At 39.9% G+C, this 12,731-nt stretch overlaps 1 protein-coding gene across 1 annotated transcript; it reads left to right on the top strand.

Annotated features, from left to right (window-relative positions):
• Positions 1-286: 286 nt before the first annotated feature.
• On the top strand, positions 287-915 carry LOC142541609 (uncharacterized). Its single transcript, XM_075648099.1, has 2 exons — positions 287-634; positions 727-915. Exons 1-2 carry the CDS (start codon positions 316-318, stop codon positions 741-743), a joined length of 336 nt encoding a protein of 111 aa, XP_075504214.1. The 5' UTR covers positions 287-315; the 3' UTR covers positions 744-915.
• Positions 916-12,731: the final 11,816 nt, after the last annotated feature.

The raw sequence follows: 12,731 nt of genomic DNA, 5'->3' as shown, positions 1-12,731 counted from the left end.
AGGTGTTATATGCAGGCTTCTATGAACGATGAGCTGCAGAGGCGTTTTGAGGATGCAAAGAATGCTGCTGACATTCATTTGCATCTCAAGGAGCTCTTTGGTGAGCAGACTCGGCCTCTTAGGCATGCTACCGTCAAGGAGCTGATCACTATGCGCATGCGAGATGGGGCCTCGGTCCATGAGCATGGCTTGAGGATGATTGGGCTCGTGGACAAGCTCGTTAGCATGGATCTGATCTTACCTTCGGAGTTGACCACCGACGTGTTTCTGTTGTCACTGCCTAGCTCGTTTGATCCTTTTGTGGTGAATTTCAATATGAACAAGATGGAGCCGACCCTTGAGGAGTTGGTGAACATGCTTGTGACCTTTGAGTCCACCATCAAGAAAGAGAAGCCGGTTCTTTTTGTGGGCTCTTCATCTGGTACGAAGACCGGTCCACCTGGGAAAGGAAAGAAGCGTTCTTTCCAACGTCCCAAGAAGAGCGTGCCCTTGAAGAGGCAGACTCCGGGTCCCGTAGTGGCAGCCACACCAGTGAAGGCTGAAAAGACTGTTGACATCTGTCATCACTGCAAGAAGCCTGGACATTGGAGGCGTAACTGCAGGGAATATCTTGCCCAGAAGAGTTCTGGAAACGGTATGTTCTATATCGAAGTAAATATTTCAATTAACTCTACTTCTTGGGTATTGGATACCGGCTGTGGCTCACATCTCTGTAATGATTTGCAGGTGATGGGAAGAAGTAGGAGGCTCAGGGAAGGTGAGACCTTCTTGAGGATGGGCAATGGGGCAAGAGTTGCTGCCAAAGCTGTTGGAGATATTTCTTTAATTTTGAACAATGATTTTAAGTTGTTGTTAAGAGATGTTTTGTTTGTACCAGACTTGGTGAAAAACATTATTTCCATTTCTATGTTAGACAAAGATGGATTTTCTTGTTTATTTAGCAAAGGTGTTTGCAATATTTACAAGAATGAATGTTTAATTGGTACTGGAGAACTTGAAAACGATCTCTACACCTTAAAATTGAAAGATATTCCACTTAACAATGTCCAAGCTATAACAACAACAAACAAGCGCAAACAAGATACTCTTAATATGGCACAATTATGGCATGCTCGATTAGGACATATTTCCCTAAGAAGGATGAACAAGCTAGTGGGAGTTGGCATGTTTGATATGTCTGATATTAATGCTCTCACGACTTGTGAATCCTGTCTGAAAGGAAAGATGACCAAAATTCCCTTTAAGGGCCATGTGGAGCGAGCCAAAGGGTTATTGGATTTGATCCATACCGATGTGTGCGGTCCGCTTAGCATCACCACTAAGCATGGACATGCCTACTTCATCACCTTTACCGATGACTTTTCGAGGTATGGGTATGTGTATTTGATGAAATACAAGTCTGAAGCCTTTGAAAGGTTCAAAGAATTCAGAAGTGAAGTAGAGAAGCAAATGGGACGAAGCATCAAGACACTTCGATCGGATCGAGGTGGTGAGTACTTGAGTGCCGAGTTCCAAGAGTATCTTAGGGAGAATGGGATTCTCTCGCAGTGGAATCCGTCCGCTACACCACAGTTGAATGGTGTTTCGGAGCATCGTAACCGGACTTTGATGGACATGGTTCGGACTATGATGGGGTTCACAGAGTTGCCGCCATCCTTTTGGGGATATGCGCTTGAGACAGCGGCAATGTTGTTGAACAATGTCCATACAAAGGCAGTTTATAAGACACCATATGAGATATGGATGGGTAAGCCACCCAAATATTCTTATCTTAGAATATGGGGGTGCCCTGCTTATGTGAAGCAGGTAGTGGGAGATAAATTGGATAGTCGATCCATTTTATGTTACTTTGTGGGATATCCAAAGAATTCGGTTGGATACTACTTCTATCATCCCCAAGAAACAAAGGTGTTTGTTTCTAGGAATGCAACCTTTTTAGAAAAGGAATTTCTATTAGATAGAAAAGGCAAGATGATAGAACTCGAAGAGGTTCGAGAGACACCCACAATTGTAGAACCCACACCCGAAGAGCCAAGAGAGGAGATACAAGCTCCTAGAAGATCCGAGAGAGTCTCGAGACCACCTATGAGGTATGATCTGCTTCTTGAAGAGGGCCATGATGAGCCTAACCATGGATGTGATCCAAGGACCTTCAAGGAAGCGTTACCTGATGCTGATTCATCCAAGTGGCTTGAAGCGATGGAATCTGAGATGAATTCCATGCATTCGAACCAAGTGTGGAATCTCGTGGATCCACCTGAGGGAATTGTTCCCATAGGGTGTAAATGGATTTACAAGAGGAAACTTGGGGCGGATGGGAAGGTATTGACCTTCAAGGCGCGATTGGTGGCAAAAGGATATACTCAAAGACAAGGAGTTGACTTTGAGGAAACCTTTTCTCCAGTTGCAATGTTCAAGTCCATAAGGATTTTGCTAGCCATAGCTGCATGGTATGACTATGAGATATGGCAGATGGATGTTAAGACAGCCTTTCTTAATGGGGATATTAAGGAAGAGATTTACATGTCTCAACCTGAAGGGTTTACATCTTGGAAGTGAGCATATGGTATGCAAACTTCAAAGATCTATTTATGGCTTAAAGCAGGCATCTAGGAGTTGGAACCTCAGATTCGATAGTACAATCAAAGAGTTTGGTTTTGCTAAGAATCCTGAGGAACCCTGTGTGTATAAGAAGGTCAGTGGAAGTGCTGTGACATTCCTGGTGTTGTATGTTGATGACATTCTACTCATTGGGAATGATGTAGGAATGTTGCAATCAACAAAGATATGGTTAGCGAGTAAGTTCTCGATGCAGGACTTGGGTGAAGCATCTTTTGTGTTGGGAATACAGATCTATAGAGATAGATCAAAAAGATTGCTTGGTCTCACCCAGTCCACATACATTGATACCATCGTGAAGCGGTTCTCGATGGATGAGTCCAAGAGAGGACATCTACCAATGTGTCATGGCGTGTCCCTATCCAAGTCTATGTCTCCCAAGATTGATGCAGAGATAGCGGCGATGACCAGCATTGCTTATGCATCTGCGATTGGTAGCATCATGTATGGGATGATATCTACACGTCCTGACGTGGCTTTTGCACTAAGTGTAGTGAGTAGATATCAATCCAACCCTAGTCTTCCACACTGGAAAGCTGTGAAAGACATCCTCAAGTATTTGAGAAGGACCAATAAATTGTTCTTGGTCTATGGGGGTGGAGAACTGAAATTGGAAGGCTATACCGACTCTAGCTTCCAAAGCGATATCGATGACTCGTAGTCAACCTCTGGATTCATATTCATGCTCAATGGTGCTGCTGTCTCTTGGAAGAGTTCCAAGCAAGACAGTACAGCGGATTCCACCACTGAGGCAGAATATATTGCTGCATCAGCTGCAGCAAAGGAGGCTGTTTGGATAAGGAATATCGTCCAAGAGTTGGGCGGCATTCCTAATGGAGTTGCTCCTGTCCTGGTGTTTTGTGACAACACGGGAGCCATTGCTCAAGCAAAGGAGCCGAGGTCTCATCAGAAGTCCAAACACGTATTGAGAAAGTACCACATCCTCAGAGAGATCGTGGAGAGAGGAGATGTCACGATTGACAAAGTCGGCTCCGCAGATAATATTGCTGAATCCACTAACTAAGCCTTTACCTGGACCATTGTTCGAGAAGCATCGCGAATCGATGGGTTTGAAGCATATGGGTAATTGGCTTTGGTGCAAGTGGGAGATTGTTAGAGTAGGTGCCCGTCGAGCCAAGTGTTGGCCGAGGGTTCATGATTAAACTCTATGTATAAACAGTCTTTATTTTAATAATATTTGAATTTATTATTTTGGCAAATCTTTATCTATATACCCATGCTAGTTGTATAGATAAAGCTCCTGAATATACAAATAGTAGAAAGAATATGAGATGCTCATATGATGAGTATCATGAAACTCATATTTGGAATACTGTATATTCTAAACAGTTCCTAGTCGATTCAGCCGCCACTAAGAAGGATATAGGCCGCTCGAGTTTGAGACTAGTATCTGCGATGTGAGTACCATGTTTCATTGGTAGGGGACATTGTGATGTCCGAGCATGCAGATAGGTACTCCTTGTAGAGTGCACTGAACAACCCTCCATAAAGGACTTTCCAAGTGGTTCTCACTTATCGAGTGGAAACGTCCTAGTTTATGGTTGTACACTATTAGTCCTTATGACCCGGGACAACATTGAGACTCTATGTGCTAGAATTACACTTTGACTTGTTTACCGACTCTTTAGGGGTCATCAGGTGGCAAGATTGGGATTTTTGTCGAAACATATATGAGTCGATGCATTGTAGTCGGGGATTCACCGCTTACCTTCAGGTATGGATATCCTATGTGTTCTCATGTATATGTAGTTCTAAATCTCTGATCAGAGTATGGTGGTAATTAAGAAAGGGGTTTCTTAGATTACACCATCGATGCAACTACGACATGACACATAGTATCGATTCATTGACAACTCTCGATAAACCAATGGTTGTCGAATCGGTCGGGATATATGAGTTGAAGGGACCGTACTGTACGCTAACCATAATTGAATGATTCTTGCAGAGACTATCATTTGATACCTAGGGAATCATGTAAGCGATGCTGCTAGGCGTTTAACATGATTGGTTGGGTATTATCAGACTTGGGTTCTAACGTTCTTATTATCAAGGAGTTGATAAATAAGAATGGAGCAATTGGGGTATGCTCATATAAGGACATGTTTAGTCCGAATCACATGGAGATGTGAACCCACGGCTAGTTGTATCAATGAACCATTGAGGGTCACACAAGTACTAGCTTTTTTGATCCCGTGGAGAAGTAAAAATAATTCAATGTGTAAATGAGTTTATAAGCGTTGAGAAAAATAGAAGTATGACTTCTATGAGATAAATGTAATTTTTAATTTATGAATGTGTTCCTAAATTAAAAATAGGCCAAGTAAATAATGTATTTGAAAATTGTGATTTTCATAAACATTATTATGGACTAAATTAAATTAATTCAAGTGTTGAATTAATTAAACACTAGTGGGCCTAGTAGGGTCCAAATAATTAAATTAATTCAAGTGTTGAATTAATTAAATAACATTGGCCTTTTAGAGCCCAATTGGAAATAATTATTTAACTAGTGGGCTTGAGTAAAATCAAGTAAAGTCTAATTGGGCTCAAATATGTTTGAGAAAATTTAAATAGTCCATGGGCCTTGTAATAGTTACAAGCCCAAATCACATTGCATGCTTGGGAGGTGAAGAGTTGGAAAATACTTTTAATTAAAATATTGCATGGCATGCAACTTTTTGGATCAACTTTTTTCACAACCAAGGCAACTCATCCTCCCTCATTCAAGACCTACGTTGGCCGAAATCTTGGGGGATTTTCTCTCCAAGTTTTTCTCTCAATTTCTTCTTCAAGTGTTGAGGAAGAAATATTCTTCTCCTTGAAAAATCCTCTTAATTTTCTAGTGCAAATTAGGAGGGGATTTATCTAGCAAGTGGTGGGCCTAATTTTGAAGGAAGGAGAGCTTGTAGATTTGTCATCCTTGAAGAGCCAAGTTGTTTACAACTTGGTTGGTGCCATCATCAACCTCAAGAGGTTGATAGGTAACGATTTTCTCAACACCCTATGTATGATATTGGTGTTTTATTGCATTTGCTACACAAACAAAGAGGTGGCCGAAAATTTTGATGAAAAATTTGATTTTTAAACTTCCGTTGCGCTACCGGTCACCGTAACCGATCCCATTTCACATGTACGAATCATATTTGATTCTGACAGTATCATAATTCCAAGACATATTAAATTTAATAAAACTTACGTCCAGTTGTAGCTCTCGTCGCTAGGAACACGGTACTGTACTCAGATTCAAATTCTGATAGTCGGGTCGTATCAAATCGAATTTCTAAGCCTTGAAAAAAATTGAAGCTTTAAAGAATTTTGTTCAGTTCTTTCTCTCCCCTTTTTGCCGATGAACAAAGGATTTGCATATGTATATATATCAAATAAGCATGGCATGACAAGTGCTGTTATTTCGTTCTGCATGCCGCGCGCATATGCGAGCCCAAGCCCCGCGCATATGCGCTGGAAGTTCTATCCAGAAAATTAGCTACTGGACTGCTCGCGCATATGCGCGCACACAAGCCGCGCATATGCGCGAGACCTTCTGGTCACGCACAATTTTTACCACACAGCTCGCGCATATGCGCGCCCACTCTTCGCGCATATGCACAAGGTGCTCTGCCCATCTCGCGCATATGCGCGCCCACTCTTCGCGCATATGCACAAGGTGCTCTGCCCATCTCGCGCATAAGCACGAGGTGCTCTTACGTCTTTTTCAGTTTAATCCTTTTCGTCTATAATCACATCTCAATTATCAACAACTCATTTCAGATTACGGTAATCATAATCTCGGGCCTTACATTTCTCCCCCACCCCCCCCCCCCAGATCCGATTTCGTCTTCGAAATCACAGGCAATCAGGTCATATCATAGGTAATCATATCATACCAGGAAGAAATGTATAACGAAAGTTAATCATAAAACTCACCACAATAAAACAATTCTGAAATCTTTGTCTTATATTGGATCGTGTTTCTCAGATAATTTTTTTTTCGATACCATAATAACTTCACTGAACCTTCAAAAACGAACTAGTCTTCGTTTTGAACAGCCTTTCTTTACAATCGGGGATGGAGATCGGTTTCTCGAGTTAACTCAGTATTTCATCTAACTCGGCCTCGTCTGGCTGAATAATATATGAGGCAGTGGAGATATACTCTCGCAATAAAGATACATGAAACACAACGTGTATATAGATAGAGAAGGCGATAATGCAGGTCAATAGGTACAATCTTTTATCTTCTCATAATAATTCGGTGTCTTGTCTAGTACTGTCTTGTCTGACTTCTCGAGAATCTTATAGGGATCGATATATAAGTTGGAGACAACTTCCTTTTCTTGTCAAATCTGACCACACTTCTGAAAATGGAAATCTTGAAGAATATTTAGTTTCCTGCCTCAAACACCACTAGTCGTCGTCTGACGTTGGCATATTTGGCCTGTCTGTCCTGTGCTGTCTTCATTCTCTTCTGAATCAGCTTTACTTTTTCTGTTATACCTCTGATCATATCAGATATAATCTCAGAAATCTCAGAGATAACATCTCAATACAGAGGGAATCTGCACATCTTACTGCACAAGGCTTCAAACGGTATCATTTCTATACTCGTTTGATAGTTGTTGTGGTACGAAAACTCACAATATGGCAATGAATCCTGCCAACTAGTGCTAAAATCAATTACTATCGCTCTAAGCATTTCCTCCAGTGTCGGGATAGTCCGCTCTGACTGTCCGTCAGTCTGTGGATGATATGCGATACTGAGGTACAACCTCATACCTAGAGCCTGCTGCAACTCTGCCCCAAAGTGCGAAGTAACCAAAGATCACGGTCTGAAACAATCGACTTCGGCACTCTATACAATCTGTCTACTGTCTGACATAAATCTCTACCATCTGGTCATATCTATACATCATCTTGTACACATAAAACATGCGGATTCGGTCAATCTGTCCATCACGACCCAATCACATCACTAACTTGGGAAGATTTCGGTAGCTTCATCACGACATCCGGGGAATTGTGATCACCTTTCCAATCAGGAATCAACAAGCTCTATAATAATTCCTTGGGTTTCTATCTTTCTGTCTTTACCTGCTGGCACTTCAGACATTTAGATACAAATTCATTAATATCTGATTTCATCTGTTTTTCTCAAAAATTGTCTTTTCAAATCACTATACATTTTTCTGTCATCAGGACAATTATGGAATCGAATACTGTACACTTCTAACACTATCTGTCGTTTCAAATCGGAAATATTTAACACAATAACACGGTTACTCCCATATAACACACTGTTACAAACCTGATATTCTGATTGGTACCCTGCTCTGATCATTGAAATCGAGTTCTGAACATTCTGATCAATTTTGTGAATCGTTTTAATTTTAAAAATCAGTTCTGATTCACCCAACACAATATAAATTCTTCACTGTCTACTATTTGTTTCAAACACGAATTAACAATAACAACAATATTCAATCAGATTCGAAACATCACTCATCGATACTGATCTGCTAAACTCATAAAACTGTAATTGTTGACAATGTTATCGGTCTTATCCAACTGATCACGACTTCAACTGTGCTAAGATTAACCGATATACTATCTTCGGATCTAACATGTTTCGAATACAATCTGTCTCGGCCAAGATTCACATCTCAACAGTTTCTGTATACAACATTTCAATTCTCAGAATATTCAATATAATTTTCAAATGTTCGATCTGATCAGTCATATGCTTTAAAGATCTCAGGATCTCATAGATGAAATATTCATAGATAAAACGAGCATAAAATCATCAGAATACTTCTAAACACATGGTTCATCAACCCACAACCATAGCTGGGGCATCCCCAATAGAAACATTCAATCATATGTAACTCTCGGCTAGAAATCTTCTAACTGGTCTTTCATGTCTTTCAATTCAATCAGTGTCATTCTGTACAGAGTTCTAGAAATAAGAACAGTATATGGCATCATTCAATGCTGGAATCTATCTTTCTGACTGGAATTAATTCTGACATCTCCTCTAAGCACACATCAGCAATTTCATATACCACTGGAAAATCAGCCCATGATAGGCTTCATTTCAGTATGTCAACTAAATACATAAGGAATCCCTCCGTTCCTTTCTGTGATAATCAAGTCATTAACATCACCGATATCAAATGAATTCTAGATTTAGAATCCCTACCGTAAAATTTCCGTTCATCAGCCATATCTGGTCTGAATCTCACAATCTGCTGGAAATAATCACCGGTAGCTCTGTACTTGGTCAGCATATCAATATCAATAGTGCAGTCAAAATCAGACAGCTCAAGTACAATGCAATCTAACTCAATCTCATCTTTGTCCTTCTGTAGCATACAATGTCTAACAGATGTCACTGATACAAAACCTCTCCCCAACGAAAAAAAGAGCAATACTACAACAGATAATAACTCAATAAACAAAGCATTTATCCATGCAATTCATTCGAAAATATTCATACAGAATGCATTCGTATCTATCAATACATATGCAAAATAACCATACCGAAAGTCATTACTTGCAACAATATCATCAATTGCGCTCTAGCCTACTGTCGAGGAGACTAGCCACCCGTCTGGCTTCCTCCTAGCCCTGGTTGTGACTGAAGAGTCGTCGGTGATGTCTAGAAGGAGTGAACAGTAGATACTCGTCTATCTGTCTGAGCCACTGCTCCAGATGACTCTGCTCTCTGAGATCTTCGGGAACCTCTCTGTGGATAAACTCTAGCAAAATGTCCTTGCTGTCGGCATATACGGCAACTACCTGTCACACCTTGACATTGCTCTGTGGGATGTCTTCCACCACAAGTTCTGCAATAAACTCCGGTATAAGTCTGGCTAGAACCACTGGAGCTAGAAGAACCGCTCCCTAACTTCTTAAACTGTTTCTTTCGAGTTTTCAAAGGATCTTTCTTTCCACCACTAGTACTGCCACTATCAAATTTGAGAGGGAATTGCTGTTTCTATGGTTGAACAGCATACGACTTTCCTCGTTGTTGGATCAAACTTGCCTCAGCTTCTTTTGCACTGTTCAAAGCATCAACAAAACTATGAGGTCGCTCCACATTTACCAATGCAGATATCTCAGTATTCAATCCCTTGATGAACTGATCAGTTAGAGCTTCATCATTCCCAACCATATGAGGCGCAAAACGTAGTAAAATAAAGAATTTTGCTACATATTCTTTAATATTCAGTTGGCCCTGTTTCAAATTGGTAAACTCTGTACTTTGGTCATGTCGGTACGATTCTGGGAAAAATCTTTTATAAAACTTAGCTTTGAAGATTTTCCACGTAATCACTGTACCATGCTGTTCTAAGGCTTCCTTGGTTGCGATCCACCAACTCTTTGCGACCTCGTGTAACTGGCGCCCAATCAGTTTAATTCTACATTCATCCGGATAATCAAGAGAATCAAACAGAATTACTATCTCATCTAGCCAACTCTCACAATCATCTGATGTTTCATTGCCCTTCAAAATCGGCGGTTAGAATGACTGAAATCTCTTCAACATTGCTTCCATCGGAGTTTCTGACACATCCATCTGATAACTCGAAGTACTATCCGGTTCTCAAATTCTTCGAGAAGGTATATCTGATTACCAAAAGAATTCGTAACCAAATACAACAAACATGTTTAAGTCCTCCTCTGATCATCTTATTGCTGATCCAGAATCGGTTCTGATTCATTCTTTACAAGTACACATTGCAATTACTAAATAAATCAAGTAAACATGTACTTTCAAAGCAATAAAACATGCTTTCATGCTAGCATAGAACATAAGTATAATAACAATACAATATTCTCATGCTAGTATCAATAAGTAAGCAAGGAAAAAGGACTCAATCTACCCCGCTCACCCTTTTCTATCTCAGGCTAAGGAACCTAAGACTCTAATACCACCTGTTGTGGGGATCCGGACGCTAATTCATTTCTTAATCATTTTTGGGAATAATTAAATCAATTAAATGCACAAGGTCTATATTTTTTTTTTATATACAACAGCGGAAACATAATGAAATTAGTCTGATACACATGTAAATATATAAGTACAAGTCTTGTACTACATGTCTTTTCATCAAACTAGGGTTCAATCACAATATATCAAGTGCTGAATCCTATTATACTTCTGAGTCCGGATCTCCACGCTAAACTGTAGTCTCTCATCTTCCTCTTGACCCTGAACCTGTCCCACCTGTTGTCATGCACACATATAAACAAGATAACAGCCGGATGACTCCGGTGAAAAATACATTCCCAGTATAAATCATGTATACATGCAATCATATAAACAAATACAAAGGCATGAAATAGATATCAATAACATGTATTCAATCTGAAAACATAAAACGATAGGAAACTGTAAATCAACTCTGATTCACAATCTCTGACTCATAAACTCTGACTCGACTCTTTTCTAATCTAGAGATCCCGATCTGAATAAGAACGCAACAATCTCTCACCTACTCTCCCGATCGTGGTGGCGGTACGTTCTTATTACGGACTTTGGTCCTGTCTCTATATCGAATATCTGCAATAGGAGTTGCTCTACTCTTATGCCATATCAATATGACCAAACGTCCGGTGTCTTGGCAGGGCTGCCAAAGACTTGGCATATTCTGCCAACCTATCAGACACATCATTCAAAGACTCTAATCATAATATCTGCTTAAGTATAATTCAATAAAATAAGCATAACAATCTCAAACATTGCAACATATCGAGGCAATGACAGTTCAGTATGTGATTTTGGGAAACTCAAGTCGAATATAACTCGAGTTGTGCAATCCCGCATTGTGGGGACCCGGGCTCTAACTTGATTCTTTTTGGGATTAGTTGGATCTTTGCTAGAAAATGTGGGTCAAATTTTTGCTTTTAACATTAATTCAAATCCCGTGATCACCACGCTATATCCATCTCTCATCTCTGCTGCGACCCAGATCCTGCCCTACCTGTTGTTATGCACACATACAGACACAACAACAGCCGGAAACTCCGGTGAGAATAAATCCCAGTATAAAACATGTGTACATGCATGTCATGCAGTTCAATACAAATCATAACACATAATCAGTAATTATGACACATTAGTGATTACAGATAAAACAATCTGACTCTTACTCTTTAACTCGACTCGTATCTAAGTCTAGGGATCCCGGTGTGAATAAGATGTAACAGGTCACCCACCTACTCTCCCAATCGTGGTGGCGTTACATCTTATTCCTAAACTTCGGTCTGGTCTGTATCGAAATCTACAATCGGAGTGAATCTGATCCGAAGCATCGATATCACCGAACGTTTAGAAAATTGGCGTATCTACCAATGACTCTCCTATCTCAGTACATATATATAAATCAATATAAAGTACAAATAGAACAAGTATGTGATTTTGTTGGGAAACTCAAATTGAATCTCATTTGAGTCGTGTCTTCCCCAAACAAACATTGAATTATACCTTCTTGTCGTACAGTCTTTATTGAGATCGAAGTTTTGAAGTCGATTCTTGTCAGTAGAAATCTGGAATGGCAATGTCACATATCACAATATCAATCCACATGTGGGGACCCGGGCTCTAACTCAATTCTTTTCGTGATTAATCGGATCATTGTTCAAAAATACGGGTCAAAATTTTGCTTTTAACATTAAATCAAATGTTTATAACTCAAGCGCAAGCTAATTCTATATTCATTTCATTACAACAAACATAATATACATGCCTCGTTTTATTCATATTCTACAAACCAGTAATTAAATACAGTACATATCAAAAGTACAACTACTAATTCATCTGCTACGTCCGTGATCACCACGCTATGTCCATCTCTCATCTCTGTCGCGACCCTGATCCTACCCCACCTGTTGTTATGCAGACATATAGACATAACAACAGCCGGAAACTCCGGTGAGAACAAATCCCAGTATAAAACATGTATACATGCTGATACATAATCATAAATCATGAATCAAAGCAATAATAATGGTCTCCATAGTCTATGAAACCAATCTATATTAACATGCAATTCAAATCAAATCATGTCTTGACTCGACTCGACTCTACTCTA

Source organism: Primulina tabacum, chromosome 4, assembly GCF_025594145.1.
Source record: "Primulina tabacum isolate GXHZ01 chromosome 4, ASM2559414v2, whole genome shotgun sequence".
NCBI lineage: Eukaryota > Viridiplantae > Streptophyta > Magnoliopsida > Lamiales > Gesneriaceae > Primulina > Primulina tabacum.
The sequence above is the reverse complement of the archived record's forward strand: the minus strand, read 5'-3'. Positions and strand labels throughout refer to the sequence as shown.

Coding starts and splice junctions, on each gene's coding strand:
- LOC142541609 (XM_075648099.1), top strand. CDS start 316: ATGAACAAGATGGAGCCGACCCTTGAGGAGTTGGTGAACATGCTTGTG.